Genomic DNA, 16,955 nt, shown 5'->3' with positions numbered 1-16,955 from the left:
CAAATTAAGGACGTCCTGTGAAGGGTCAGGTCAAAAGTACCCGAAACCGCCGCTTGCATGAAGAGAGTTATGGACGTGGATGAAGCCATAACTCTTTTCATGCAAGGAAGTATGCAGAGATCGTGGCAAGTGGAAAGAGGTAGTCTCTGCCTACCCCTCCGGGAAAGAGGCGTGATGTTATGTATGTATGTATAAAAAACATTTAACAATTTTTTTTTTATTATAAAACGATACGACGATATGTTAGTTATAATTTATTTTATTTCAATGAAAATAATTTATAAAATTGAACATACATGGAAATTTAAAAACTTTACAAGAGAATCACACTGTTGCGCTAAAGATTTTCATTGCAGTAGAAAATCACAATTAACTTTGTTTAACATAATAAAACCAGGTTCGGTCTGGTCAGAAGGTAATTAGAATTAAATTATAAATTGAGCGTTAACTACTAATAAATATCACCGCGGTTCAATCTACGATCTAATAAACAGATTGTTCTCTTGCCAAATCAATTGTTGACATAGGTCAAAGTTAAGGTGTTAGTCCATCACTACGCTACGTCGCTTTTAACGTTAACAAAGTTTCGCTAAAAAAGTATCTCATCGAGACTAATGTTTTCAATAAGATGGAAAAGTACCTAAAGGTTTTATAAGAACATAAAAATAAATAATTGAAAACTAACTATAAATACAATTATTAATACGCCTCCTTACTTTTTATGTGCGCTGCCTTTTTGATCACGGACTTTCCTTTTTTATTTTGGTTGACTGGAAAACATCCCAACTGATTTATAGTTTTTGTGTTCTTAATTGTTATTTTTAAGAGCAATAAAAAAATACATTAAACTAATAAACAGAGAACATTTAGAACAATATTACCCATTTTTATTGTACATTTTTCGGACATAAATTTCCACGTATTTAGTTCATCTATCAAGCGTAGCGTGCGCATCTTACGCATCACTGGATTGTCGACTTAACTGTGTGATTCCGATTCTGACATAAGATTAACGGTAATGACGTTTTGGGACAGGTAATAATCATTTTAAAACGTGTGGCAGTGAATTAGTTTTGATAGATGAGATGTAATTGTATGACGAAGTATCTGGATATAAAATAGAGCAATATAATTAAACAACTCACTTAGTCGAGGAGTTCCATAATGAAACAATACTTATCTGTACTTCTATACTAATTTAGTGGTAAAGTTTGTAACTTTGTTTGCGCTAAACGTTGCTCTTGCGGTGAGGGAAAACATCGTAAGGAAACCTACATATTCAGGCAACTGGGTGTGTTACCATGATCCAATATGAGTTAAGTTCTCCTACAAAGGTTGCGGAGGTCAGATGGGAGTCGCTTTGTGCACAATTCATCTAATCCAGGATCATGTTTTAAAGGTAAAACCTTAAGAATAGGTCTGGCGGAGAAAGACCATAGTGGGCGTCAGTTGCGTCTTTTAATGTATCGATTGGTCACTAACTGAATTTCATTTCAAATAATCAATTCAGTTAAACGTGGCTTTTCAGTTTTTTCGAGATTGTTGTCTCTGTCTTTCAGGTAAGGGATAAAGACGTGAAAAATTATGCATGACAAAACTATGTAATTTTATGTATTGACGTGTTACAACTGAAAATCAATTGAAACATTGACACTTAGATAGACTGAACCTACAGAATTAAAAACAGGTTCCTTTTACTCTTGGCAATTCGCATCTAATACAAATCTTAAAAGTAAGTTAATTAAGTTTCCAAACCTCTACAAATATAATTTAAGAAAAATTGCAACTAGTGCAATTTGGTAAGCAAACTAGTCAGCTAAAATTGGCCTCAATTATAAGTGTGAAAGTTTAGAATGGACAGTCAAATCCACACCTCGGTACGCATTTCCTCTAAGCCGAGCCCCGATTCGCACCAGATGGTGCTTTGAAGAATAATTAATTGACATACAACTTATCACTGCTAATTTATTCGTCTGGATAGACTAGGTGTGTCACCATATTGGCAGTATTCCACTGCATGAAGAATTGAGCAAAGTTCGACACTAGCTCTTGGACTATAACGTTTATTTTCCACCGCATTGAACACGCCACTGTTTTCTTAGTTATCCAACTAAAACGCGCCTACCTCTAAGAAACACCCAAATTGAAGCCAAAATAAATTTAAACAACCAAATGACGTATTACGTAACGGTTACCTCAAATTATGTTTGACGAATTTTGTGTGGCAAATGTTTGTCGCAAATAGTTTGTAATGTGGGTCATAGTGGTTCATGTGTGAATTAGTTGTATTTACTTTAGTTTACACATATAGATTACACCTACGACAATCACAATATTTTGGACATATATACGTGACTGTTCTTGATTTTTTTCTATTAGATTAGTTTACACAAAGCTGCGCACTTTGTAGTCTCTTCTTTGGTTTGGAATTTAGTTTTCTATGCCTTGCAGTTCAAGTCCAATAATTTTATTAGTATTAGTAAATTCAGAAATGATTTTGTACAAATCGCAAAACATGTAAGTAACAAAAAAGCAATTTACTCTGACATTGCCAGTTGCATAGTCCGATGAAAATGCTGCAGTGTAGTTTGTTCCGCCGCTTCTTCTACACATGCGCTTTGGAAGCTGTAGTAGTTATAATTAGATTTAAGTGATGTGACTTCAATAACTGATACTTTATATCCAATTTTGAAAATAAATCTATTCTATTCTAATTAAAATACAAACGTATAATCACGTCAGTATCCCTTGCGAGGTAGATCATCTTGAAAATACTGCAAGGCCACATTCAGCTGGGTTAATGACGGAATTGTGATTCAAATAGTGACAGGTTTCTAGCCTACAAAAAGATTCGCAAGCTGTTAAACCCTTCCTTTAGTCACCTTTCAAGGAACGCCCTTGGAAAGATATGGAGTCGTCCTATTCTAAAGTGCTGGGAACCGAACGGCGGTTAACTAGTTCAATATATATTAATCTCTCACAGAAACTTTACGATTGTTAACATTAGCATTCAGTATAAAAATATCTGGCCATATAACTAATTGCTTTTCAGAATACTTCCACCTACAAAACAAGATCGGAAGCATACAATCAGGGCTGCCACCTACGCTGTTATTATCTCAAAATTGCACTCATACATCAATCAAACTTAGTAACGCTTTGATTTCAAAGTTATTATGTGAAATGTCAAGGTCGGGTTAGTAGACTATAAAAACATTAATGTAGGTTATGGTATCATAAGTATTCAATGATTTATAGCTATTCTTATTTAACGTGTAATTTAATGCAAATCTTGTTTTACTGGCAGAATCACATCTCCAAATCTGAGTTATTAATTGACAACTTACAAAGTAATTTCGGTTTCTGTTTCGACCAACGACATACATACATTATAGTCACATCTGTATCCCTTACGGGGTAGACAGAGCCAACAGTCTTGAACAGACCGATAGGCCACATTCAATTGTTTGGCACAATGATAGAGGAGATTCAAATAGTGACAGGTTGCTAGCCCATCGCCAAAAAAAGAATCCCAAGTTTAGGTATAAGCCCATCCCTTAGTCGCCTTTTATAACATCCATGGGAAATAGATGAGTGAGAGGAGTGGTCCTATCCTTTTTAGTGCCGAGAACCACACGGCAAAAATATAAACATTATCTCAAAGTTATCATGAACTTTTTCTTTCACATTAGCATTGAGCCCAATATTGCTAGTGTAAGAAATAACACAAATAATTCTTTAAGTTTATCTGTTAGTAACACTCCATCTCTTTCCCATGGATGTCGTAAAAGGTGATTAAGGGATAGGCTTATAAATATAATCCCAATTCCTCTTTTAGGCGATGGGCTAGCAACCTGTCACTATTTGAATCTCAATTCTATCATTAAGCCAAATAGCTGAACGTGGCCATTCAGTCTTTTCAAGACTGTTGGCTCTGTCTTCCCCGCAAGGGATATAGACGTGACCATATGTATGTATGTATGTATGTTAGTAACACTAAAGTAGGCTTCACATTTTAAACAATTGAAATCATTTTTAATATCCATTCAACCCTAAAAAAATATCTTTAGAATATTATGAAACGTCTTACGTGGCTATCAAGTAAACATTACTCCAATTTGCCGGGTTAATAAAATCATTTCTTACGGTAAACTCCTAACTCACCTCGTGTTGTGGTCATAATTTACCGCGCCCTGACTTTTACCGTTATACTTCTTTTTTAATGTAGTAGTAAACTTCTAGGTCACTACAAGGCACTTGTTGAAATCTATTCTTGTAACAACTATAATGAGTTACTCATGGCGTCTGTTTTTTGGTTTATTTAAATATTTATTATTTTTACTAAATCTACTGGTATATACCAGTTAACCTACGACAATAAAAAAATTACACATATATAATAACGTCTACATCCCTTGCGGGGTAGACTGAGCCAACAGTCTTGAAAAGACTAATAGGCGAAATTAGCTGTTTGACTCAATTATAGAATTGAGATTACAATAGTCACAGATTGCTAGCCTTAATTAATTAAACATTATTAATACGACTATAATAACATGACGGCGCAAATTACATTTAGAACTATGCTTAAAAACATAAGCAGTACTAGTTACACGTATAAATATGTTACTTTTAAGACTATAGTCGGCTATAGCCTAATTAATTTTAATGTAATTAGAGGGTTTACTGCAGTAAATAAGAATTAATTATACTTTTAAACAAATAATGTAATTAATTATATAGAAAACAGATATTGCAATTGATACGACAAATTAATAAATAAAATAAACAAATTTTCATTAGAATCTTCTACAAATCAGTGTCGTGTATAAGTGATCGATTAATCATACATACAAATCTATCAATCGATATCATTATAGACTAAACATAGGTGTAAAATTAATCGATATTCGCCGATCGACGAGATGTTCATGGAAGTCTACAGTCTAATTTTATTTCGACTATCTGCACTCGATTCTGTGTTCTGACAATGAACTTTTATCGAGTAAACAACAGGCGGATCAGTCGACGCGACCTGGCGATCGGCTGTCATCGCTCACACACGCCGATTGTATATCGATACCTCGATACCTACTGCACCACAACACTAGTCCTAGTGAGTCGAATTTTACGACAGTCATTTAGTAACTTTCTGATTTAGAAATTGCTCGTTATTGCTGTACGATTTGTTCTTGTTCCAAATATTTTAATTAGTTCTCGATTTTATTGTCGTAAAATCGAAAATTGATCGGAAAGTTGCTGTTTATCCATCATAAACAACAATCATACAATTTTATTGTCTGTCATTTTACGATTTATTTATTAAGAGGTTCAACAGTAATTAGTATGTCTGATATATTTTCATTACGTACTTGTTTAATAAATTCAATATGAAATTTGTACGTACGCAATAAAGATTAGTAATTTATATAACTGTAATAATATTTAAATGAAGGCAATAGTAAAATTAATGTTGATTCTAAATATAGAAGTTGATCATAAATTTTTACCGTTAATAAAATGGCTTTAGCAAAATTCAGCTTACAACAGACAAAAAATAATCATCTCGATGTTATGGGATAAATTTGATCTACTTTCGTACAATATGATATTTGTCTAAGCTCTTTTGCATTTTTTAAAATTCTTATACCGAGATAAATATAAGAATGTTTTTATAAATGTTACAAAAAGTAACACGTAGAATTGATACACTCTTGTCCAAAGTCACTGAAGACAATTTTAGTCAAAAAATTATTTTTTTGTTTCTTTAGGGCGTCTGGCAGTGCTGTGATCTTGGATCCCCGTATGGTATGCAAGAAGAACCGTCGGACCAGAAGCAAGCTGTCCCAGATCTGCCGGAACGAGACCGGATTGTTGAAGGAGATCTCCAAGGGCGTGACCCTCGGCGCCACAGAGTGTGCCCACCAGTTCAGGGGACGAAGGTGGAACTGCACCACACAGCGACGCAGCATGAGGAAGATACTCATGAGAGGTGAGATTTTACTTTTGACTTTAGAAGAGCAATCTCGTTAGAACCTTAGGTACGCGCATGACATGAAAGAATTATTGGACCAGAGGCAAGCTGTTCAGATTTGCCTCGACGTGATCAGCTTGCTGTAAAAGATCTGTAAAGGTGGTAATCCTTCAACAGTCGATGCAAATGATTATTCACACACCTTTGAAATAAGTCCGAGAGCACAATACCACGTTGGATCATCCCGGGAATCCACTATACAATGTGAATAGTATGTTGGCTCCAAGTGTATTAATTATTAAACCTGGTTGATAGACGTGACTTTTCAAAGTCATTATATTGCTTTACGTATTTAAATTTTTCCTTTATCAAATTAAAATATAAAAAAAACAACAATACCTATTATCATTAACATAAATTAATTAAAAAACAATATGTTTAATGCAAAAGTATCCCTTTTATAACAATCAATGTATTCTCAAATATTTAAAACTTCAATAATTAAAAATATAAAAAGGAATTAATAAAGAGCCATAATAACTTGTAAATAAAAAAGTCCAAGAGTATAATAGAGTTGACAATACCACTCATCGATAAATCGTATACAAAAGTCGATGGCAATGACTAAACTCGGACAATAGGTTCTCGATCGAGTGATCTCATCACATCGATATCATAAACTGTGGGCAGCGGGTTGGCTACCTGCCGCCTTTATTAGTCGAATAAAAGAATGCAAAACGTGTTAAATCGCACTGATGAATATCGAGCCCTAATTCGATTAGAGTAAAAGAGTTGATTTTTATGTGACTGGTCGTTTATCTAAATGTTCAGTAGTGTTGTGACTCGATTTAGTGGTTTGTCGACTTTTCTTTTTAAATCGAGATTCAAGCAGACCCCAGGCTAGTACAAACAAAATATTTTTATGACCGCGGTAATTTAGGGAAAATTTAGTACGTGTCTGTTTCTTTATTTTTCCTATTTATCTTTTATACTCCCTAAAAAGCCTTAATTATAAAATTTAGTTCACTGTGCTCAATAACTAGTCTGTTAGAAATCTAATTTTATATTACTAATTTAAAAAGTAGCTTTATATTTACATAAAACAAGATTTGGTCGGGGCACAGACTTAGGACAATTTAATTATAAGATGCAGATTAAATAAATAGTTCATAATTCTTTTTGAGGATCAAAAATAAGAAATTAGTTGAATTATTAAGTTACGACAAGCGTAAAATGCAATAAATCCAATTTCCATATTGCAACAAAAAAAAGTATCGATCGATAAAGGTAACATCACTAGTGACCCAACCATTATCTGTCGTCGTGCATTCATTTTGGATTCATTAGCGTAAATTAAGTGGTATTTGTCAAAATTTGGTCCGTATACAAAATATTTATAAACCAACCCAGCGCCCTTTTTGGGACACGTTTATAATAAATTGCCTACCGGTTTATCATAATTTTAGCAAAATATTTGACAAAATCAATTTATTTAAGATATCGAACACAAAACTGTAATAAAATATTTTACTGAAATATTTTTAACAAAAAGAATTAAACAATTATTTTTATATTACCCCTATAATGGTAACTTAATTCGATGCATTTATTTCTTATACTTTTTAGCAAAGATCAGCTCAGCTTATCGGGTAATGAATTCTTGAGCTTCTAAATCCAGATGGGAGCATTTTGGAGATAAGACGTCTCGATAGTAAATTAATTATCGAAAAATGAAGTAAGGTAGGTAGTCGCGTGGGTGTGAGCCTCAGAGTGCGGGGTGGGGGAGGGGTCTAACAAATTAGGTTAAAAGCCTATAAATTGATGCGAACAGCTCTGGGTGGCGCGGGCGCAACGGACAGCGAGCTGAATTAGCTCTGGATTCTTTATCACTTGGTGACATGAAAAAATAAAGGATACAGCGTGTTCTTATTAACATTTTATTCTAGTGTGTTTATGTAAACAGGACCATCATTTAAAAATATTGAAATATCTAAAATTAATAATGATTTGTTTCAAGAAACTAGGTTTTTATTGTTTTTTTCAAAATATTTTGTATTATTGATAAAATTTTAAGAATCGTTATAATATAAAAGTCTGTGTCTTAAAGATATCCACATATTTATCTATTATCTTCTTAAAAAAAATAACAATTAATTAACCTTTTAGACGTATAGCAATACTAATAGTGTCACAAGATCCGAAAGTCACGTTTATTTGGATGGCTTAATAATTACATTGAGATTCAAATCGGAAAGTTCCTTTGATCGACTTTTACAATCTGAGCGGGTCGAAAAGTAACTGGCATATGAGGTGATATAAGTTTGACACGACAGAAAGATTGTTAAGAAGTATGATAAAGGTATAAACCCTCAGTAATAAAAGAATCATTAAATAAATATTTATTTTAACTGCAGATTTAATTATTATTATAGGAAGTCACATCACGATATTTTTAATTTATAGTAAAATATCACCCTGTACTTATGCCAGTACACATGAGAAAAAATAATGATCGTTAATTGGACCCCTTTCATTAGTAAGTCGGTGCATTCTTCCACTCGTCGTTTTTTCGGTGTCAAAGCTTTATCAATGAAAAGGATTTCATTTCTATTTAAATTACTTTATCTGAATCGTACTGTCCAATGACTGAGAGTTTAAATAATGTTTCACTTAGCCGGTACTGTGTTTAAAGTTTGTTTTCACTTAAGTTGTAATGTGGTATTGTCAAAATTTTTCTGGTCAGTAGTAACCTCTGCAAACAAACATACTTTAAACATTTAAAAAAAAACAATTATTTTTTTATTTACTTCTGTCAGTCAATCAAATCACAAGAGATTGCTCTTAGATATTTCATCAATTTAAAATGTAAATGATTAAGGTATTTATTTTGAAAATTTCAAATTCCAACCAAGACTTCAACGATTCATTCAGAAAATTGTAAACATGAATTAAACGTCTACTGCAAGTAGAAACAATAAATATAACATCAAATTTTTTTCAAACAAAAAAATTCCCAACTTGTCTTAATAGTGAAGTGACATTAAACCTGATCAAAATAAAACTCAATCGAAGCGCGGTATATCGAATCGTAAATACCTCGACACCTTATCAGCTAGACTCGACGCCAATGACGATTTCCATTTAAACAAAACAGTCTAATTAAGCTATAAACAAAGCCACAAACACGAAATCCCAAAATATTGAAGATCTCAGGCGTATACTAATCATGGAAGGCCATTAAGTGACGACAGGTCACCGAGTCCACGGAGGCTCATAAAGATTACCACAAGATAACCTGACTACTGAGACCTCACACATGCCCCGAGACCCGACATAAATACTCGAGGATGGCTTCATATCGACAAAAAACTCGGCGATAAATTTGGCGCCCTCAACACGTAAATGTTCTTAATTATAGTGTAATATCCGGGGCGCATTTCTTATATCTAATCTGTAACCCTTATGGTCGATCTTCATTCAACCTTGCATTCGGAATGGCGGCAGTCGTTATTTTATCGATATCGATTATTGACTCGGCCACAACACTTACGATAATTGTAAAAATTAACTTATTTTATTTGAAAGATTATTGCCTCAAGAACTTTAAATTCGAGTTTATTATCTCTTCTCAAAAGGATTAACTTTATACTTACCTTTTTTTGTTTCCATTTAATTTATCATAATTTATATTTAGTGACGCGTCAGGCCCATGTTGCAGTTCCAAAATTATATTAATACATTTCGACTTTAAAATCAAAATTACGTTTTTGTAGTAGTAGTTTTAATTTCTACAGTATAACCCAGATTGCCAATGTTCATGATTAATTTTCAGGAACAATCTCGCTTGATTTCGACTACGGAAAACCTCAAGAAAATATGCTTGTCTTGTCGTTCTTTTCTCAGAATATCAACGATCTCACTATAAATTACACAATTCACAAGTCCTGCATCATAAATAAAGGTTCGAGCAGTCCGAGATTTATCTCATTTTATTAGAACTCACCTGACAAACTGGGATCGCCAAATAAAGAAGCCAATACATATTTATAAGACGCCGATGTAAGTACCTTGACAGCCGTTGCCTGTTGTGAAATAAACAAAAGCTCATCTCACCATTTGAAAGTCAAACAACAGCAGGATACGTAATCGTCTCAAAAGACGAAACTGTTTGATGACCAAAGATTAGCTACGAATGACAATCTAGTCATGCTTAACTTTTTGTAAGTGCTTACTTTATCGTTAAAAATTATATATCCACTAGTGTTTTGAGGTTGTATATATATACTTTAAGTTGTCATTAATTAATTTAAGGTAGAAGAGGCCAAAAAGACGAGGCAACTTTAGGACGACAGTTCAGTCGCACAGACCGCGTTGACAGACGGACGCAAGATCTTTACAATACGCACTTGTCACCATCTCTTCTCTGCCAAATTAAATTTCCACCACAAAATAGGCGCTGAAAACGACTGCAATAACTTACTTTTTTAACGCAAAATGTGACTTTTAAAAGGAATTATAATACCAAGAAATAACTTTGTGTTAAAGAGTTCTTTCGCTCGATTTTAATGAGGGAAAATAAGGGAAGTCGTTTGTCGCGGTATTCAGGTTCGTCGATGTCAGTTCGTCACCGTGAGAAATGCGTTTACGGCGCACTATGACAGTTAACAGCTTGACTGATTGCGAAATGTTGCTGTCCTTATTATGTGGCGAGGCGAAGGTTCCGTACGTGCGAGAGCATATCTCCGCGGCTTTAATGGCTGGCTGTGATGCAACACCGCGCTGCCGGTCCGCCAACTGTGCCGCTGAATTCACACTGTTAATTATGAGCTAACTACGAAAACAAAAGTTAACTGCACATGCAAGCTCCAACAAATCACTCCCCGTTTAATCGTACGGTCTGAACGCATTAACGGAGCTAATTATTCCTACTAACCCATTCAAATTAGCTATCGGACGTCCTTTCAACAAAATAAAGTATTCGCGTTTTGTACGCGACTGAATGACGCTCGGCCCCTTCCGGTGGGTGGTTGCTGTCACAACACCGAATGCGCGTCGCGGACGCACCGCACCGCATAATGAGACGCTTATTCGCATTAGCTAAAGAAATTGACAAGTGAACAATAGTGGGCCGAGGGAAAAAACGAACGCGAAAACTGCAGAAAGAGCCGGACAGTGTCGTATCGTATTACTCGACGTAAAATATCTGGGGGAAGGAATGAGAAACGACCGTTCCATTTAAATACGGGTACGAGTCGGGAGTCGAACGCTCCCAGTTCGCGTGCGTAGGTAGCGTGAGAATGCTCTTTATTCGGACGGCGACAGTCCTCCGGTAGGATGTCGATAAATCAGAGGCGCAGGCGCGGATCCACGACGGTCATATATCGGCCAGGAGTCCACAATGGGCGAGGGTTGACATGCTGGCACTGACGCAATTGCTCGCATGCGCCGTCGCGTCGCCGTCACGCTGCCCGCGAGACAAGGGACTGTGACAACGTTACGAGCTCCCCGACCCGCCCCGCTGACCTCGCCCCTACCAGTATTTATTGCGCTAAATATTTGAATTAATCAGATGAGATAAAATGCCCGCGTCCATTTGAGAATTCCAGTGCGGCCGCGGTGACAGCTCGATGTATTGTGTTCGCATTATGGTGATAAGTTTAAAGAAGTCATCTCATTGTCTCTATAGTCCAGTAATTTACCTTACTTGTTCGATTTAAACTGGACATAAAATCGGGAGTCAAGGTATAGGAATGAGATAATTAGCTAGCTTCTGTTTTGTGTTCATCCAGCGTTGTCGTGATGTTCGCTCCCAATTCAATAGACACTAAAAATAATAAAATCAGAAGAGGTTTGCTATCATTTGTTTACATACAAGCCTTAGTCTCTTTATACCAACCAATACACAGTCAAAGAGACTGCTAATCACTTTAACTAGTTTATGACTTTATTTTGTCCTCCGCTACCTACAATCATCTTTCCGCCATCTAGTTTTGTAAAGTTTGGCGTGCTATTAATCCTACGTCAGAGAGACCCAGAACAGTAACCCAGACAAGTTAACAGTAGATGCGCACCAACTTCGTAGTTACTTTATCATTTGCTGGCGGCTTTAACTAATCATTTAACACAAACGTGAGTCTACTACCAAACAGAAGAATAAACAACAGCGTCGACATATTTACTAGTAGATTAATTCGTTACAATGATACTAAAACCCGTGCGGAAAATTTATTGCAGCGAAACCTGGCAGTAAAATATACAAATCCCATGTTCTTTATTAAATAGTACGCGGATATGATAGTTTTACGATTCGAGATCGGTGGGCCGAGTATGACATACATGTTTATGACACCTGACTCGCGTCATGCGATACCCGAGAAGTGAGTCGCATTTCATTCGAACTAAGAAATGGGGATGAAGATGTTACGTGGAGGAATTTGCATGATATTCGCATTAATCGTATCAAATGTTGTCTTACTCTGCTTTCATCGTTGTAATTGCATTATTTTTATTTTTTATAGTAAGCGTCGGTAAGAATTTTTTTCTAAATTGATTTGTGTAATATAATATAAATAATGTGTGATTTGTGTATTATAAGGTTTTATCATTAGCGCGCAGGAAGACCTCAGGTGAAGATCTGTTGTTACACTTACCTAAATCTATGTTTGTAACCGACTGTCTTTTAGTCAGAGTTTAATGTCTGGAAGCACTAAATATGGCATCTGTTCATTATTCTGACAAAATATTCAAGGGATGAAGTTATGTCATATAAGACATGATAAAAGTTGTGAATATATATGATCATTCAAGTTTTATATAAATTATTCTGATTGTTTCTGACTGACCGATTGATGTTAAAAGCTATTCTCTAGTCTAGTCTAGTCTAGGCTCTTGACTTTTTCTTCTTCCTAGCATTAATCCTGGTTACATCCTTTCTTACTGGCGAGAAACCTAGGGCGCGCTTTTTAATCCTTCAGCCTGATCTCCGCAATCCATTACATTGGTTTTAGCATAAATATGTATTGCTGATAAATAGTCTCTACATATTATTAAGTGCACGCGCGAACGACTGTCGTGACGTCAATCTTGGATCTGAAATTCCTGGGAATGCATGAAGCTTAATTTAAGGCTCGGACGAGCCAATGCGACGGCGATCAGTATCGAGGCGGGTTCCAGTTTATCAGTTTCTAGCGGGAACGTCCGGCCCGGCTGTGTGTGGTGCAAATAACTAGCTTTAGCGAAGTTATCTTCATCAACACTAAGGTAAATTCATCATGAGAAAGAGGCATTTAGTATTCCGCTTTGAGGGGAGGTGCCTTTCTTGTGACTGGATGAGAAGAATGGTTCTCTGTTAAACTTAACATGTAAGTCAGTCAAGAGTCGAATAGTTACAAAAACCATCATGATGATGATGAGTAGCTATGACAAGTAGGTAGAATTTGAACCTATGACAATTAATCTATTCTGAGTTATGTAAGTAAGTTTAAATGTTCGCTTAAGAGACGCGAAGTGAGGGAAAAAAATTCAAAATTAAAAAATTTTATTCATTATTATATGATACTTCATATGGCTTAATAATTGTCAAAACGTTTGGTTTCACAACATTGGTTGACGTCAAATAATAACTTAAAACTAAGTTTACTGCCGCTTCCAAGGCGTCAATGCAGAAGAAGCGGTAACAAAGTGAAAACATCCTGAAAAATAAACAGAAAACAAACGGATCGAATGTCAGAAGGAAATCGGTGAGTGTAAAAAAGAAGATTTTATTTTTTCATTAATTCCTTACCTTAAATTTCAATAAAAACTGCTTCACTCACCTCATGACTTGCACCACCTCGTTATAAATAAAATTAAAATTGCAAAATTTCCAACAATTTCACATATGGGTTGTTGAGATGATCTCACGGACGCGTACCTTATCACTTATCTGCGGTTGACGCCGGGCATTCGCACTCCGTTTGTACATAATTTATGTGCTTATTACAAGTGATTAATGTTGTAATTGGCTCTTTATTACAGGTCTTTATTTACTAGCTTTAACTTTCTTTAGGTTAGAATTTTATATATACCCTAGTCTGCTTTATAACTCACGAACCGACTTCTTGTAATTCAGTTAATAGAGATGAAGACTGTCTTATAACAGATGTGAAATTTGATAAGAATCGGTTCAGTAGTTTCGGAGTTTATCTATGACATATCTACACCGTGACACGAGATTTTTATGTTCAGATGTTTGTGACGTTAAAGTTAATTCTTCATACTCTTTGTCTATAAAAATTCATATTTGAGCTAATTATAATTTTTAACAAGAAATGTTCCATTTTTTCTCACTTTTGTGGAGAAACAGCAATGCATTCGAGAAACTAAATATTAATTTTTGGTTTGGTGAACCACAAAAATATACTCAGGTACTTACACCCAGTTATTTTAAAGTGAACTATGGAAAAAAATTCAATACATTTGGTAAACCAAGGCAGACTGACGGAATGAACCACGGGTTGGGAATTTACTGCCCAATATTGAACCATAGATCTTTAAATGTGTACTTTCCCATCCAATTGAGACGATAGTTCAAAGTCTCGCTAACAAACAAATTGTGTTCATTTAAACCATTGCTAATGGCTTGATTTATATCGAGTTATCAAACATTCGTTACGTGTCTGGGTAATACTACAACTAATAATTCGTAATGTTAACTAGACTAAGCTGTTCACGCGGCTTCGTCCGAGTATTTTTGTTAAACGCAAATCTCATCTCATTATATATGTATGTAACGTCCTTAGGGAGTAGACAGTGCCCTCAGGCTTAAAAAGACTGATAGGCAACGTTCAGCTATTTGACTTAATAATAAAATTGAGATTCAAAGTATCATAAGCGTTCCAATTGGAGTAAAATAAAATCAGACCAGTTTGTATGAAGTATTGATTTGATAACCATGTCCAAGTGTTAGATAAACCGAGTTTCATCGTGTTTTTCTTTCTGTCAGTTAGATTAATAACTCTTGGCGTATTGCTTTCATTATTAAGTCTTCGTTTTTAATTTATCTTTGATCGATGATAAGAGTATTGAAACCGTTGATTTGATTATTTTTCTCAAATTTAATAAACTTACCCATAGTACAACAATGTTTTAGTACAAAATTTACCCAAGATGTGAAAATATATTGAGAAAAAAATATTTATTTGAATTACTTTTTGATTAAATAAGCATTCTTTAATGCAATATTTTCTCTCTCTTATAAGCAATAAGTACTCTAAGCGACTAAGCCTTGGCTTACACATCGAAACTAATATTATAAATGCAAAAGTTACTATCATATTAGTTCAGTTCATAGTAGTTCAGTTACTATCATCGAAACTAATATTATAAGTCCTTGTTACCACTTCACGTGTAATTTACTGAACTTATCTTCTTTAAATTTCGCGTATTAAGAGTTTACAGATGGACATATAGGCTACGTTTCATCCCAGTAACAACTATAGCGTGAGATTTGAGAAAAACCTGTAATCTTTTGTAAGCTGTAGGTCAATGCTAGTTTATTATTAAACATTAAAAATAAATTCTCATAATCATATTCACTTACGATTCAGTTTATTTTATTAAAATATGTTATTATAAGAACATTTAGTTACAACTCTCTCACGGCTTGATTTTCATCAGGATAATCCAATTTATCAGTAAATTCTTCGTCGTCATCGGAATACATATTGTACACAATCATTGTGAAAACTAAATAATGAAACATTAAAGCAACATCCATATTCAATTTTAGGTGAAGTTAAATACAATCTTTACCGCACTTTACTTGTCTTGTTATTGGTTGTAATGTTAGCTTTGTATATAGCTATTGTTATTTACAGTTTTCTGTTACTCTCCATGTTGATTTTGTCTATTTTTGGTCAATTTTACGACGACTTTAATGTAAAGTTGGGTTGCATTTCATCGGAGGCAAGGCAAATGTCAAAAGCCTTATGTCATTAGTCACATATCTTTGACTGTTAATTTTGTATAGAATTTACAATGAGGTTTTGTTTGGTGTAATATTCAAATAGAAATGCATAGCTTTTGCAGAGAGGTAACTTTAACTTATTATTAGGAAGGTATAGTAGAGAATCGTAAAATGATGATCGGTTCTACGATTTTCTTATAAGCTTTGAGTCAAACTGAGAGGTAAAAAAGTAAGTAACAATTCGACATAGTGGGACTATAGAAATATTTTTTACGATAACGAAAACTTCTGTCCAAAAAGTATAAATGTAAAAACTATAAATCTTATCCAATCTGTAAACACAAAAAAGATTTTCCGAGCAATCATTCGTCAATTTTCATGCGGCTTGCGCGCTGTCGCCGCACGCGCACAACCGCATGATTCAGTCGAAGAGGCGCGCAGAACGACTCCCAAACATTTTGACACAGCAAAAACTGTATCGACGCGTTACGGAACCAATACCTATCCGTGTGAATCAATTTCATTCAATCATTTTATTGATCGATCGAAAATTTCGCTGAATTATTCAACGGACACGAATACCGACATTCCGCAAACTCGTGGACCGACAAAAAGTCGCCGTAGCGTTCCCAAATATAAGCGTCGTGGGAGTGGTTCGTGAGCAGGCATTTTTCCAAGCCGGAGACGGTCGAAAAAAGCGTTTGGTGATGAGAATGTCATGTCCCTCGTTTCAACGACATATTTGCGAGTCGGGGTCGCGTTTTGTTATAATTACAGCGACAGGTATGCCGGGCATTCGCGGCTCAGAGCTCGCCGCGGTTTATAATGATGAGTGAGTGTGGCACTGACAGGGTTATACGGAAAAAGCGGCGTCTGAGGCATGCACGGGGCGGACCTGTTCCCATGCACCTTCCCCCTTTTTTCCTGACGGCCAAACGACTAGCGGAATATTTCGAAATTGACATTCCTTTCATAATTCCTTACGAGGACGCATCCTTGGCGTTGTTGAATCGGGAGCGTCCGGTTGTAATTTTC

The 16,955-nt window shown here is 35.2% G+C and overlaps 1 protein-coding gene across 1 annotated transcript in view; it reads left to right on the top strand.

The window, feature by feature from the left end:
- LOC106143041 (protein Wnt-6) overlaps positions 1-16,955 on the top strand; it is a 38,016-nt gene that overhangs the window by 13,568 nt on the left and 7,493 nt on the right. Inside the window, exon 2 of the mRNA XM_013345012.2 lies at positions 5,772-5,992. Within this exon, the coding sequence (XP_013200466.1) occupies positions 5,772-5,992 (221 nt within the window). The remainder of the gene's footprint in view (positions 1-5,771; positions 5,993-16,955) is intronic.

The sequence above is a fragment of the Amyelois transitella genome, chromosome 2 (genome assembly GCF_032362555.1).
Source record: "Amyelois transitella isolate CPQ chromosome 2, ilAmyTran1.1, whole genome shotgun sequence".
Taxonomy (NCBI): Eukaryota; Metazoa; Arthropoda; class Insecta; order Lepidoptera; family Pyralidae; genus Amyelois; species Amyelois transitella.
Note: the sequence above shows the minus strand (reverse complement) of the source record. Positions and strands in the feature narration are given on the sequence as shown.